Raw genomic sequence first — 16,028 nt, forward strand, 5'->3', positions numbered from 1 at the left:
GTTACCCAGAACCAAATCCAGTATGGCCTCTCCTCTTGTTGGCCTATCTACATATTGTGTCAGGAAACCCTCCTGCACACATTGGACAAACGTCATCTTTCAACCCCTTATGTTCCAGTGAAAAACGTCCCAGCCTTTCTTTATAACTCAAACCCTCCGTTCCTGGCCACATGCTGGTAAGTTGGCATGGACGAGTTGGATGGAAGGGTCTGTTTCCATGCTGTACATCTCTATGACCCTATAAATCTCTTCTGAACGCTGTAAGTGCAGAGACCTTTCGTACTGTGAACTGGCCATTGGGTCACAACTTCCTGGCTATCCATAACTCCACTAGAGAGACACATGCCAGTGGGATATGAAGATGGCGGATATTGACACTGACTACAGGGAGACAGACAATCACCGGCAACCATGACCTTGGGAGGTTACCTCTTCGCAAGGGAATTGGAAGAGGCAAACAGAAATAGAAAGCTCTTCTAATCAAGAAGAGGGCCCAGAGGAAAAATGAAGCCAGTGAATCATGCACTTCCTAAGCCTCTGAGGCAGATATTAGGAGATTCTTATCACAGAGAGGACCATCATGGTGCAAACCATTATCTGAGGAGACAGGAGGCTGCCATGGAACTAGGAGAATCTTCAATGCAGACATCTTTAACGTGAACACAGCACCTACAGCCACTTGGACATCTGCAGAAGGGGGACAAGAAACTGACAAACTCGAAGAAGCATCTTTCCCAGCTAATCAGGCAACAGTAGTTACAAAAAGCAAAAGCCCTCACAAGAGAGCTCATAATTCTAAATTCTTGAGTGGGAGTTGGTCAGAATTCCCTCAGTTCCAATAAGACTTCCAGTGTTTCAATGTTGCCGGACAAAGAGACCTTGGAATGCAGGTTGACAGTTGCTTGAAAGTGGAGTCACAGGTAGGCAGGGTGGTGAAGAAAACAATTGGTATGCTTGCCTTTATTGGCCAGTGCATTGAGCATAGGAATTGGGAGGTCATGTTGCAACTGTACAGCTCATTGGTTGGTCCACTTTTGGAATACATTCAATTCTGGTCCCCCTGCTATCGGAAGGATGAAACTTAAAAGGATTGAGAAAAGATTTACAAGGATGTTGTCAGGATTGGAGATCTGAGCAATAGGGAGAGGCTGAATAGGTTGGAGCAGCAGTGGCTGAGAGGTGACCTTATAGAGGCTTATAAAATGATGAATAGTCAAGGTCTTTTCCCCAGAATGGGGGAGACCAAAACTAGAGGCCGTATGTTTAGGGTGAGAGGGGAAAAAGTTAAAAGGGACCTAAAGGGCAACTTTTTCATGCAGACGATGGTCGGTGTACAGAATGACCTGATAGAGGAAGTGGTGGAGGCCGGAACAAGCACAACATGGACAAGCTGAACTGAAGGGCCCTTTTTCATTCTGTACATCTCTGACTCTATGACTAAGACATTGAATGGGCATTTCACTTAATGAAATATTCAATTAAAAAAAGTACACAGTTGGAAGAACTGTCCCACTGAGATCTGTGTGCTTTTCATAACTACAGGGTTGGGAAAGAATCAGAAACATACCTGGAAAAATAATAATTCTGAAGAGTAACCAATTGTTGTTGTTCTGCTTGAAATACAAACTCCCACGCTGAGAGCAAATACTGAAACTCACTTCACACTTAATGGTTCAGGTATCATCACAAAACCACCATCACTTTGTAATGTCAAAACTTTCCATTGTCTGATCAGTAACAATAAGGGTGCTGTCATGGTTCTGAATTAGCAACTACACATCATGAGCTTGGATCCCATGACAGCAAATTATTAAACTGTGTTGAGAACAACCAGCTGACTAGCACCAAAAGAAAATCTAGCCGAAGATAACCAGAATCCAACCAGTTTACCAACAAAGATGTATTTTTTTTTGACTTAACTAGCACCTTTTAAGATTTCAGGACTTCTTGAAGTAAGGTGTTGTGCCCAAAGAAATGCTTTTCTTCCGTGATGTCGAAAACTCAGCCGCCAATTTGCTGAAAGCAAGCACCCACAAACTGCAAGGTGAAAATGATTGGATAATCTGTTTCTTTGTTCGGTCAGGGAGTGGAGTCACTTAGGAATAAAGGTACATCATTTCGTATAATATTGCCAAAGGACTGGATTTTTAATTTATTTATTAATTCATTTGTGGGATGTGTGCATCGCTGGCTGGGCCAACATTTATTGCCCATCCCTAGTTGCCCCTTGAGAAGGTGGTGTTGAGATGCCTTCTTGAAACGTTGCAGTCCACCTGCTGTGAGTAGACTCACAATGCCAATAGGGAGGGAATTCCAGGATTTTGATCCAGCCAGTGAAGGAATGGTGATATATTTCCAAGTCAGCCACTGAAAAGGGCCTATATATAAATCGGAATCAAAAATACAACATTGCTGACAGTGCAACATTCCTTCATTACCGTAGTGGAGCATCAGCGTGGATTTTGCAATTGAAGGAGGAGTTTTACTCGCACTTTGGGGGCCATTTTGGAGGCAGAGCCAATTAGCCAGCACCACTTCACCCCTTTCCAGGCTATTTTCCAGGAATAAGGAACACCATTCTCCCACAAAAAACATGAAGACTATTCAGGGGATTTGTCACTCAAACTGATTTTCTAAAAGAAACATTCACAGTGTTACTAGCTAGGTCAGCATTTACTGCATATCCCTAATCGTCCAGAGGGTAGTTAAGAGCCAATCACATTGCCATGGAGTCACATGTAGGCCAGGCAAGGATGACAGTTTCCTTCCCTAAAGGGCATTAGTGAACCAGATGGGTTTTTCCAACAATTGTCAATGGATTAATTCCAATATGGTCATCATCATATTCTTAATTCCAGATTTTTATTGAATTCAAATTCCACCATCTGCTGGGGTGGGATTTGAACCCAGGTCCCCAGAACATTACCTGGGTCTCTGGATTCACAGTCCAGCAATGATACCACTCAGCTATCACTTCTTATTTTTAAGGAGGAAGCATTCCCAAGGATAAAGAGGTGTTTTGATGAAAGGCTGGACAAATTGGGTCTGTATATTATTAAGTTTATAAGGTTGAAAGGTTATCCTGAGAGGATCATCATCATAAGAAATAGGAGCAGAAATAGGCCATTTAGCCCATTGAGTCTACTCCACCATTCAATGAGATGTTTTGATAATCCTCAAATCTACTTCCACTGCCTTTTCAGATTCCCATTATGGATTATAGGCCCATCTGTCTCAGCCTTGAATGTTTCATGACGCAGTTTCAAGAGCCCTCTATGGTAAAGAATTTCGCAGATTCACTACCCTCAGAAGAAAGATTCTGTGACAGGACAGATTCTGAAATCATGCTTACCCTGTGGGAGAAGTTGGGATTGGGGGCATAGTTTAAAAATAAGAGGTGTCCAATTAATGACTGAGACAAAGAGGAGGTTAGGACCTTTTGGAAATCTCTTCCTCAGAGAGTGACAGAGGCAGTGTCGTTAAATGTTATCAAGGCAGTGGTAGTACCTTGACTAATAAGGATACTAGCGGTAGGCAGGAAAGTGGAGTCAGCCATGATTTATTGAATGGTGGAGCAGGCTCGGGAGTGGGGGGTTGCTGAATGGCCTAATTCTCCTCCTAATTCCTACGTTTGTGAAAACCTACAGACTGGAAATTTCCATTCAGCTTGCACCCTCATTTCCACTCCCCATCCCACCCCTTCCAAACTCTGTCACTGTCCAATGACAGGTAGTGGGGCTGGAATAGGGGTCGGGTAGTATCAGTGCTTTTGAATCTTCTCTGCCTAGCGGCTGGCCATTGCCCTCCCTCTGGATGTGGCTCCGTCTTCGGCAATGGATGGCCACTTTATTAACTTTAAAACTAAAAAGGTGGAGAGAAAGTGACTCAAGCCAGAAGGTCCCTCTCCCTCTCTTACCTGGACTCCCAAGTGGTTCTTCAGCATACAGGATGCAGGCAGTGTCCTCACTGAATGAAGGTGATGAGCCTGTCCCTGGTCACCAAAGGGTCTATTTGGCAAAAGGTTACAGCCGAGGGTGGGGTGGCTGTTTCCCATTGGAAGGCAGGGCTCTGAGGACTACTCGATCCCAGGGTTGGTGTCCCAAGCAAAAACTCAAAACCCTATCCCAACCTCTCTGGAATAGGCCTTGAAACTTCTGTCAGAAGTGACAGGTGGAATTCAATTTGGAAAAAATGCGAGGCATTGTATTTTGGTAAAACAACCAAAGGTAAGACTTATATAATTAAAAGTACGGCCTTGGGTAGTGTTCTAGAACAGAGAGACATAGAGATTCAGGTGCATTATTCTTTGAAGTTTATATATCTAGATACGGTGGTTAAGAAGGCATTTAGCACATTTGCCTTCATTGCTCAGATCTTTCAGTATAGGTGTTAGGACGTTATATTGAAGTTGTACAGGACATTGGTGAGACCTCTTCTGGAGTACTATGTCCAGTTCTGGTCGCCCAGTTATAGGAAGGATATTATTAAGCTGGAGAGGGTCTAGTTGACATTTACCAGCATGCTGCTAGGTATGGAAGGTTTGAGAAGCTGAATAAGCTGGGACATTTTTCACCACAGCAAAGGGGTTTGAGGGGTGATCTTGTGGAGATTTATAAAATCATCAGGGTTATAGACAAGGTAAATGCCAGGTGTCTTTCCCCTACGTTGGGGGATTTCAAGACCAGGAGGCATGTTTTTAAGGTGAGAGGAGGAAGGTTTAAAACAGGCATGTGGGTTTGTTTTACACAGAGCGGTTCATTGTGGGGAATGAACTTCCTGAGGAAGTGGTGAATACTGGTCCAGCTACAGCGTTTATAAGACATTTAGGTAAGTACATGAACAAGGGAATGGGTCTGGGCGGTTCATAGAGAAGGTATTTGATATTCAAAGGGACTGGGGTATAAAAGTAGGGAGGTTTTACTTAAACTATGTGAGGTACTAGTCGGACCAGAGCTGGAAAACTGTGATCAGTTTTCACTCCCATATCAAAAGGAAAACTGTCTCATGAGGAGAGGACTGTACCCGCAGGGAGTTAGAAGAGTGAGAGGTGACCTTATTGAAACATGACTTGACCGGATAGATGTGGAAAAGTTGTTTCCTGTTGTGGGAGAGTCTAGGACCAGGGGGCTCAATCTCAGAGTAAGGCATCGCACATTTAAGAGAGATGTGAGCAGGTAGTTCTTTTTTTATGAAGAATCCTTACAGTGTGGAAACAGGCCCTTCGGCCAAACAAGTTCACACCGACCCTCAAAAGAATAACCTACCCAAACCCATTTCCCTACATTTACCCCTGACTAATGCCCCTAGCCTACATATCCCTAAACATAATGAGCAATTTCCCATGGCCAATTCACCTAACCTGCACATCTTTGGAGTGTGGGAGGAAACCGGAACACCCAGAGGAAACCCATGCAGACACGAGGAGAATGTGCAAACTCCGCACAGACAGTTGCCCAAGGCTGGATCCAAACCTGGGTCCCTGCCACTGTGAGGCAGCAGTGCTAACCATTGAGTCACCATGCTAACCCTCTCAGAGGACTGTTAACTATGGAATAGGACAGTAGAGGCGAGGTCATTAAGCTTCTTCAAGGCTGAGAGCAGCAGATTACTAATTAGTAAGGAAATCAAGCGTTGTGGGGAAAAGGTAGAAAAATGGAATTGAGGATTATCGAATCAGCCACGATCTCACTGAATGGCAGGGCAGACTCAATGGGCTGAATGGCCTGAATCTGTTCCTGTGTCTTATGGAGTCTTATAGCAACTGGGCTGTGCCATACCACTGATGAGAGGTGAAGGAGGGTCAATGCACCCTTCCTCCAGCACAGCCATAAGTCAGTACCAATGAGCCAGTTACAAGCCACGAACCCCATGCTGTTCAAACCGCTTTTACCTGTAAGATTCTTCCATCAGCTGTTCCAAGGTGACCCACTGTGTAGTTGCCTATCACTGATACAACGATGGAAGTCAGTTTGGTGTCATCCAGCTCTCCATCAAATCGATCAATTCGGTTGAGAGCTTGCGAGGTCTTGGTTGGTTTGTCCCAACACTTTCTCTGCCACTGAAAAAAAAGCGAGGAGAAAGCAAAGGTAAGTCATTGTAATTGCAATGAATCATCTATCAGTCTGCAGGCTGCTGAACAAGGGGTAATATCGTTCATCTGGAAGATACTGATGTACTCTTTGGGATGACCAATGGATGACATACAATCTTGCAAGACGGAAGTTAGCTTGCGGTGGATGTTTATCAGTGTGTGGAAGCAATAGAATGATCTACCTCTGCAACATGAGCTTTCAGAAAGACTTTCATAAGGAAGACTGCAACCAGTTTTTGACCATTCCTCAGGGAGTGGTGTCCAGCTTCGTTTTCTTTAAAGAGACAAAAAAGACTGCAAACGCCAGAATCCAAGATAGACAGGCAGGTGGCTGGAAGAACACAGCAAGCCAGGCAGCGTCAGGAGGTGGAGAAGTCAACGTTTTGGGTGTAACCTTTCTTCAGGGCTAAAGAAGGGTCACACCCGAAATGTTGACTTCTTCACCTCCTGATGCTGCCTGCCTTACTGTGTTCTTCCAACCTCCCGCATGTCTACCTTGTTTCCTTTAAAGCATTGTTGAGAAAACAGCCATGTTGCTGAAGCTTTCCATTTCTCACTCAGCAGGACCGAAACTCAAGAATATAAAACCTCAAAGTGAACGATGATTTCTTTTTTTGGTTTGGTATTCTTGCAATTTTGTTCTGATTCTTGCAAAATGGAAAACTTCAACAACGCCTCTGTTTTCAACAATACTCAAGTCCAGAGCAACCAAGCAACGTTTTTTTTGAAATGTTAATCTTGTCCTCATTTTCTCCGGCATTTGAAATAGATTTGTTTGTACAATAATGAAGAATCCCTCCACATTTTCAGTTGATACATACTGTAGAAAATTGAAAAATGAAAAGAAAACAAAATTCTATATTTGCTCACGTTCTTTGTCATTCATCAACCTGCCCCTGGTAACAGTTAATCTAGCCAGATAATCAAATCTGTTCGAAAGGGATCGCAGATGGTATAAATGAAAGAAAGACCAATGCAGGACACATGGCCAGTAAACATAGGTTACAGAGTCATTGATTCATAGAGTTATACAGTACAGAAACAGACTCTTCAACCCAACTTATCGATGCCAAGCAGATATCCTAAATCAATTTAGTCCCATTTGCTAGCATTTGATCCATATCCATCTAAACCCTCTTATTCATGTACCCATCCAGAGATCTTTTAAATGTCTTAATTGTACCCACCTCCACTACTTCCTCTGACAGCTCGTTCCATATGTGCACACCATCCTCCATATGAAAGATTTGCCCTTTAGGTCCCTTTTAAATATTTCCCCGCTCATCTTAAGCCTATGCCCTCTAGTTTTGGACTCCCCTACCCTGGGGAAAAGACCTTATCTATTCTTCCTATCCATGTCCTTCATGATTTTATAAACCTCCGTAAGGTCACCCCCTCAGCCTCCAATGCTCCAGGGAAAACAGCCCCAGCTGATTCAACCTCTCTCTGTCGCTCAAACCCTACAACTCTGGTAACATTCTTGTAAACCATTTCTGCACCTTTATCAAGTTAAAAAACAAATAGTATGGATGTTGAAGATTTGAAATAAAACAGAGTATGCCAGGAAAGAAGCAATCCACAGACCTGTTTGGCACTTTCGGTTTTAGTTACAGATTCATTTAGCATGGATTCAAAACAAAGAAGGTAATAAACGATAACAGATACAAGGAGGAAGGCTGGCAAAAAGGATAAATGCAGGAACCCATTTCAGGATAGACTGGACAGGCTAAAAAAACGTTAGGGTGTGAATGACCAAGAAATGTGGCAATGATAGAAAACAAGGGATGGTGGAGTTGGGATTGGAATAGCAAAACCTAGAGTTAAAAGTTTACAATCAAAACCACAAGCCTTAGACCCTGACAAAGCGTGTTACAAAATATAACAGTTACACTTCAACAGGATTTCACCAATTTCTGAGCCAAATTAAAGGCATTTTATAAAACCTCTTACTCATTAGAATCCCTACAGTGCCAAATAGGCCATTCGGACCGTCACATCTGCACTGACCTTCCGAAGACCATCCTCCCCTATCCATCTCACCCCACAGTTACTATGGTTAGACCACCCAGCCTGCATATCCTGTACACTATGAGCAGTTTAGTATTGTCCAATCCACCTAAGCTGCGCATCTTTGGACTGTGGGAGGAAACCAGAGCAAACCCACACAGTGTAGGTTTAAACCAGCACAGCAGGGGGATGGGAACCTGTGGTGTAGTGCCAGTGCACAGGAGGATGTGAGTAGGGAGGACATGGACAGTATTTCACAGTCACAGGAATGTGCTGGCAGACAGCAAGCTGGTTTGAAGTGTGTCTACTTTAACACCAGAAGTATCCAGAATAATGTAGGTGAGCTTGCAGCATGGATAGGTACGTGGGACTTTGATGTTGTGGCCATTTCGGAGACATGGAGAGAGCAGGGTCAGGAATGGATGTTGCAGATTCCAGGGTTTAGATCTTTCATTAAGAACAGGGAAGATGATTAAAAAAAGGGGGGAGATGTAGCTTTATTAGTCAAGGACAGTATAATGGTGGGGGAAAGAACTTTTGACGAGGACTCGTCTACTGAGGTAGTATGAGCTGAGGTGATGAACAGGAAAGGAGAGGTCACACTGCTGGGAGTTTTTTATAGGCCTCCACAAAGTTCCAAAGATGTGGAGGAGAGGATTGGCAAATCGACTCTGGATATGATTGAAAGGAACAGGGTGATCATTATGGGGGACTTTAACTTCCCCAACATTGACTGGAAATGCTATAACTCCAGTATATCAGATCGATCAGTTTTTGTCCAATGTGTGGAGGAGGGTTTCCTGCCACAGTTTGTTGAAGGGCCGGCAAGAGGGGTGGCCACACTGGATTAGCTTAGATTTCCTACAGTGTGGAAATGGGCCCTTCGGCCCAACAAGTCCACATCGACCCTCTGAAGAGCAATCCCCCTACATTCACCCCTGAATAATACACATAACATTTTGGGCAATTTAGCATGGTCAATCCACCTAACCTGCACATCTTTGGACTGTGGGAGGAAACCCACACAGACATGGGGAGAATATGCAAACTCCACACAGACAGTTGCCCAAGGCGGGAATTGAACCCAGGTCCCTGGTGCTGTGAGGCAGCAGTGCTAACCACTGAGCCACCATGCCGCCCAAAAAGCATTGTGAAGAATGTGGGCATCGATCCCACTACCTCTCACATGCTAATGAGCACGCTACCATCTGAGTTAATTCCCCAACAGCACTTGGTAATGAACCAGGCCAGGTGTTTGATTTAGTGGTACGTGAGCACTTTGGAGAGAGTGACCATAATTCGGTTATGTTTAGTTTAGTGATGGAAAGGGATAGCTGCATGCCACAAGGCAAGAGTTATAGATGAGGGAAGGGCAATTTTAATGCAATTCGACAAGACTAAGGAAGCATAGAATGGGGCAGCAAAATGCAGGGGATGGGCCAATCGAAACGTGGAGCTGGTTTAAGGAGCAGATATTGCGTGTCCTTGATAGGTACGTCCCTATCAGGCAGGGAGGAAGTGATAAGGAAAGGGTACCATGGTTTACTAAAGAAATTGTATCTCTTGTTGAGTGGAAGAGGGAGGCTTACATGACGTTAAGATGAGATGGTTCAGACGAGGCGATGGAGAGTTACAGATTAGCTAGGAAGGATTTGACGAGAGAGTTAAGAAGAGCAAGGAGGGGACATGAGCTGTCTTTAGCAGGTAGAGTAAAGGAAAAGTCTAAAACTTTCTACAGGTATGTGAGGAATAAGAGGATGACCAGGGTAGGAATAGCGCCAGTCAAAGACAGAAGTGGGAAGTTGTGTGTGAACATTGTGGAGATCGGAGAGGTATTAAACAAATATTTCTCATCTGTTTTCACTCAGGAAAAGGAGAATATTGTAGAGGAGAAGACTGAGATATGGCTATTAGACTAGAAAGGATTGAGGTTAGTAAGGAGAAGGTGTTATCAATTCTAGAAGGTGTGAAAGTAGATATGTCCCCTAGACCAAATGGGATTTATCCGAGGATTCTCTGGGAAGCTAGAGAGGAGATGGCAAAGCTTTTGACCTTGATCTTTGAGTTGTCATTATCTACAGGTTTAGTATTAAAGGACTGGAGGATTGCAAATGTTGTGCCCTTGTTCAAGAAGGGCAGCAGAGATGATCCAGGTAATTATAGACCAGTGAGCCTTATGTGTGTTGTAGGAAAAGATTTGGAATGGATTATAAGAGATAGAATTTATAACCATCGAGCAAGCAACAATTTAATTGCAGGTAGTCAACATGGTTTCATCAAGGGCAGGTCATGTCTCACAAACCTCAATGAGTCTTTTGAGAAGGTGACCAAGAATGTGGATGCATGTAGGGAAGTTGACATGGTGTACATGGACTTCAGTAAAGTCTTTGATAAGGTTCCACATGGAAGGCTGTTGGAGAAAATGCAGAGGCATGGGATTGAGGGTGACTTAGTAGTTTGGATTAGAAACTGGCTTTTTGTAAGAAGGCAGCGAGTGGTGGTTAATGGAAAATATTCAGCCTGGAGTCCGGTTACGAGTGATATGCCACAAGGATCTGTTTTGGGACCACTGCTGTTTGTCATTTTTATAATTGACTTAGACGTAGGCATCGGTGAATGGGTTAGTAAGTTTGCAGATGACACTAAAGTCGGTGGAGTGGTGGACAGTGTGGAAGAATGTTGCAGGTTGCAGAGTGACTTGGGTAAACTGCAGAATTGGGCTGAGAGGTTCAATGCAGATAAATGTGAGGTGATTCACTTTGGGAAGAATAACAGGAAGGCAGAGTACTGGGTCAATGGAAAGATTCTTGATAGTGTGGATATGCAGAGGGACATTGGTGTCCGTGTGCATAGATCCCTGCAAGTTGCCACCCAGGTTGATAATGCCGTTAAGAAGCCATACAGTATGTTAGGTTTTATTGGTAGAGGGATTGAGTTCTAGAGCCGTGATGTCATGCTGCAACTGTACAAAACGCTAGTGCGGCCACACTTGGAATATTGTGTACAGTTCTGGTCGCCCCATTACAGGAAGGATGTGGAAGCATTGGAAAAGGTCCAGTGGAGATTTAGCAGGATTTGCCTGGTCTGAAGGGAAGGTCTTGTGAGGAAAGGTTGAGGGACTTGGGTCTGTTCTCATTGGAGAGAAGAAGGCTAAGGGGGGATTTAATAGAGACATACAAGATGATCAGAGGATTAGATAGGGTAGACAGTGACAGCCTTTTTCCTAGGATGATGACGTCGGCTTGTATGAGGGGGCACAGCTGCAAATTGAGGGGTGATAGATTTAAGACAGATGTCAGAGGCAGGTTCTTTATGTAGAGAGTGGTAAGGGCGTGGAATGCCCTACCAGTCAATGTAGTTAACTCAGCCACATTAGGGGCATTTAAACAGTCCTTGGATAAGCACATGGATGATGACAGGATAGTGTAGGAGGATGGGCTTAGATTAGTTCACAGGTCGGCGCAACATCGAGGTCCAAAGAGCCTGTTCTCTGCTGTATTGTTCGATGTTCCATGACACGGGGAGAATGTGCAAACCCCATACAGCTAGTCACCCAAGGCTGGAATCGAACCTGGGTCCCTGGCATTGTAAGACAGCAGTGTTAACCACCCAAAATTGTTGATTTCCTTCTTGAAGTAATAAAACATTAGGCTGGGATCTGGTGCGGGCATCACACCAAGTGTGGAAGTCCCTGAGCTCAGCTACTGCACTATAATGTTTATTTGAAAATGTATTTTTTCTGACTGTAATGTCAATTCTTTGACTGTGTCTTATTTCTAACTTATTCTTTAAACACTGTAATGTAATGCAACAACCTTTCTGTTTATAGTCCTCTTTTGTAGCTAAGACTTGTACCTAGGTACTTGAACCTAAGATGGTGCTAGAAAAGGCAACATTGTAAAAACTTGTCAATGTGAACCAGGTGATCATTTTATTATAATTATTATTATTATATAGTGTGTATTATTAAGACTTGCTTTTAGTTCCAAACTTTATTTCAATTCTATTTTTTGCCATGAATGGGATTTGAACCCATGCCCCAGGTCAGTATCCTAATTCACTAGGCTAGTGTCATTACCACCACACCACTTCACCCCTCAAATTTAATTAATTATGGCATAAAGTTTAAGATTGTAACTGGGCAGGAAAATAACTCGTGTACATATTAGGAGTCGAAGAATGCCACTCACCCCCTTGAGTTTGTTTCATCATTCAGTAAAATCAGTATTGATCTGATTATTTCGCATTGCTGCCTACTCTAATTAATCTTTCACTTCATGATTACCAAGAATTTGTGTACCTCCTTCATAAAAACATTTCTATGACACTGTTTCTGTCACCTTTTGAGGGAGAGAGTTCCTCATGACCCTCTGTTGCAGAAAAAAAATCACTTCATCTGTTTTATTTGGGTGATTCCCTATTTTTAAACAATGACCCTAGTTATAGACTCCCATTCAACATCCCCCTATATCAAGAAACATCCTTTCCAAACCCACACGGTGAAGACCCCTCAGGAACCTGTACGTTTCAATCAAGTTGCCTCATACTTTTCACAAACTCCAGTGGTACAAGCCAAGCCTGTGCACAGTTTTCTCCTGTGGCGAAGAAAATAATTTCCGATGAATATTTTAAGTAGTTTGATTGTGAGTTAATAAAAGGAGAAATGGGTTATTTGTCAAAACAACAGTCAGATCTCTCCCAAGCCTCCAACACTAATTCAGAGTTGAAGGGATTTGTGCAGTATCCTGGGAATATGGGGAGATTAAACTTGCCAGGCAATTTCTGCAAGATCCATGCCTCTGGGTTTTGTCTAAAGAAGCCAGGCAGTGAAAGCATCTCCACCTCTAGGACAGGAGGCACGGGTTCAAGTCCCATCTGTCCTGGAGGTGTACAATAACATTCCTGATCAGGTTGATTAGAGTAAGTCTAAAGAAACAAATCGGCCCATTTTTTGACCTATCCTGTTGTGCCTTGTCTTGCTCCAGTCTCCTTTTAATTCAGTTCAAACCATTTTCCTCAGCCTTCCAGATATTTCCTCGTTACAAATTCAGCTACTTGATTCACTGAGCTGCCTGGCTTACTGGAATATGGACTGCGTGTTCGACTGTAACTTGTCAAAAGTTCGTGTCAATCATTTGTATGTAATTTCTGCAAAATTAAAAATGTAGATTATAGAACGCAAGAGCCACAATTCAGTATCAGTTACTCACTCCTGGCCCTGCCACTTCCATTGAGAGCTGTTTGCTTTGGTCAACAGTCTGTCAGGACCCACGCTATTTTGGTGTGATGTGTTTGTGTATGTCTGCAAGTACGTTCCAGGATAACACTACTCGTGCAAGCAATCCACAGGTTACTGATTCAAAATCAAATACACGACAGAGACTTATCGTGACATAATGCCTTCACAATGACAAAATGTTCTCAAGGTTCTTCACAGGAGCATTATTAGACTGGGCTTCAGAAGGAGATTTTACAGTGGCTGCCCAAAATCTTGGTTAAAGAGGCAGAGTTTAAGAAGTGTGTCTTAAGGGAAGATGGAGAGGTGGGGAGGTTTAGGGGGCTAAGGCAGCTGAGCGCACAGTCACCAATGGAAAAGGTTCACGTTAGATGAGAGTAGGTATGACAGAGGGTTATGGGGCTGGAGAATATGACTGAGATGGAGTGGGGGAGGGAGGCCAAGGATAGGTTTGTAAATGAGGATAAGAATTTAAAATCAAGGCATTGTTTGACTAGAAGCCATCACAGTGTACAGGGGTACTGAGTGAGCAGGGCAATGTGCGAGCAAGGACACTGGGATGGACATGTTCGAGATGACCTTCAATTTATGGAAAGGAGCTAGCCAGCTGGAAGTACATTGGAATACACATGTTTACAGATAAGAGGCATCATTTATGTGAGGGAGGAGTGAAACTGAACGATATTACTTTGGAAATAGGTGGTTTGCACATATCATTGGCAGCTCAGGAGCAAATCTGACAGCTAGGTTGCGAATAGGGTCAGACAGTTACCTGGGGTTTGAGTTGGTAGCTCAGGAACGACATTTAGAGACGGGACTAGATACAGGTCCTGAACTTTGCAGGTCGGAAATGTCATAGGATCACCCACCCCACTATCACCGGCGCAACACTGGCCCCCACGTATCCCCTGCATCTCCTCACACCTTGGCATCCCCCTGTCCCGCTCCACCCCCAGCCTCGTCTCTGCTGAGCTACCCACTACCAGCTGGTATACCAAAGGAAATACTATAATTGACCCAATGGCCAGGGTAGCTTTCAGATATTGGCCTCGGAAGAGAATCCGTTTTAAAAAAAAATACAAAATATCACAGAAATTACTTCATAAGTGAACTTAGAGAACCATTCTGTAACTAATTTAATATACTTGTGTTTATATACAAAAACATTAATATTAAACATGTCCCATTTTATTTATTGGACTATCAACTTAAATATTCTAAGATCGCGACCCTTTACAGAGGCAGGAACACAGAATTCTTGGCTCACATCCAGAGATCCTGTCTTTCTGATGAGGCGTTAAACCAGACTGTTCTGTTAGTAGGATATAAAAGATCCCAAAATTTAGAAATTTGTTGTTCTCAATGTCCTGACCAATATTTATCCCTCAAACAACATTATGTAAACTGATTATATGGTCATTATGATATAGCTGTCTGTGAGAGCTTGCCAAGCTGCCTGTTTTTCAACAATACACGAGCAACTACCCTTCAGATGTGCTTCGGGACATTCTATGATCGCAAAACAAATGCAAGACTTTACTTTCCAAAATGATCAATGCCACCATCGTAACTTTACAGATTGTGTACAGATGCTGCTACTTTGGTAAGTTCACTTTCTGAATTCGACTCTCTGTGAGAAATCAAAGTTGCAGAGTATGTGCTGTAGTCAATGTTTATATCTTTCAGTTGTAAAGTTTAGAAATGGCCATTTGGACATTTGAAGGATAAAGTTTTCAAAGGACATGGGTCCCAGAGCTGAACTGATCCAAAAGTGTTCTTAAAGTACAACAATTCCTCTTTAAGTATATTGACTCAGTTGCAAGAAGTGCATGACTATAAGGGTATCTCATGTTGATTCATGGTCCATTACTCTTAGTCAACCATCAGGTTGGGTATTGAAAGATCAAATCTGTAAGCTCATATCTCACTAAACATGAACTATTTCTGAACCCAGCATTTTTTTTATGCCTACAGTTATACATCACACAAAGTCAATCAACATGCTGAGATTATCCTCTGTTCTAGCAGTTTAAAACAATTCCGGTATTCTTCCCCAGGTAGACTCAGGTCCTATGTCTCCGAGTCAACATTGCAAAAACAGCAAAAGCTTCCTGCGAATCTTGTATTAATCCACAGCACAAACATCACACAATCCTCAGCAAAGACCCCACCACATCATAGAATAGAAAATGTTGAGCCATCTGCCCTGCCATTGCAGCCTTTCATGGTGTTAACTCCCTCGATAGTTTTGAAGATAATCTGGGGTGAGATAAATACACCATATATTAACTGAACAAAATGGTTTCAGTAGTTATAGGTCTATAAACCAGTAATGAAACTGGGCACAACTGTAGAATTCACTGTGTATTAAAGTCAGTGAGTCTCATTGTGTAAGCAAGTTGTACAGATGAAAGCAGGTGCTGAAAAAAGAACATAGATTCAATAGACAATAAACAATAGGTGCAGGAATAGGCCATTCAGCCCTTCGAGCCTGCACCGCCATTCAATATAATCATGGCTGATCATTCCTAATCAGTATCCTGTTCCTGCCTTATCTCCATAACCCTTGATTCCACTATCTTTGAGAGCTCTATCCAACTCCTTCTTAAATGAATCCAGAGAGTGGGCCTCCACTGCCCCCTGTAGCAGAGCATTCCACACAGCCACCACTCTCTGGGTGAAGAAATTTCTCCT

General features: G+C 43.1%; 1 protein-coding gene across 4 annotated transcripts in view; it reads right to left on the minus strand.

Annotated features, from left to right (window-relative positions):
* The window catches only part of mst1rb (macrophage stimulating 1 receptor b), a 140,846-nt gene that overhangs the window by 72,978 nt on the left and 51,840 nt on the right, over positions 1-16,028 (minus strand). For all 4 annotated transcript variants that reach the window (XM_043707707.1, XM_043707703.1, XM_043707706.1 and 1 more), the window contains one exon: positions 5,891-6,058. In XM_043707707.1, the coding sequence (XP_043563642.1) occupies positions 5,891-6,058 (168 nt within the window). The remainder of the gene's footprint in view (positions 1-5,890; positions 6,059-16,028) is intronic.

The sequence above is a fragment of the Chiloscyllium plagiosum genome, chromosome 18, assembly GCF_004010195.1.
Source record: "Chiloscyllium plagiosum isolate BGI_BamShark_2017 chromosome 18, ASM401019v2, whole genome shotgun sequence".
Lineage (NCBI taxonomy): Eukaryota > Metazoa > Chordata > Chondrichthyes > Orectolobiformes > Hemiscylliidae > Chiloscyllium > Chiloscyllium plagiosum.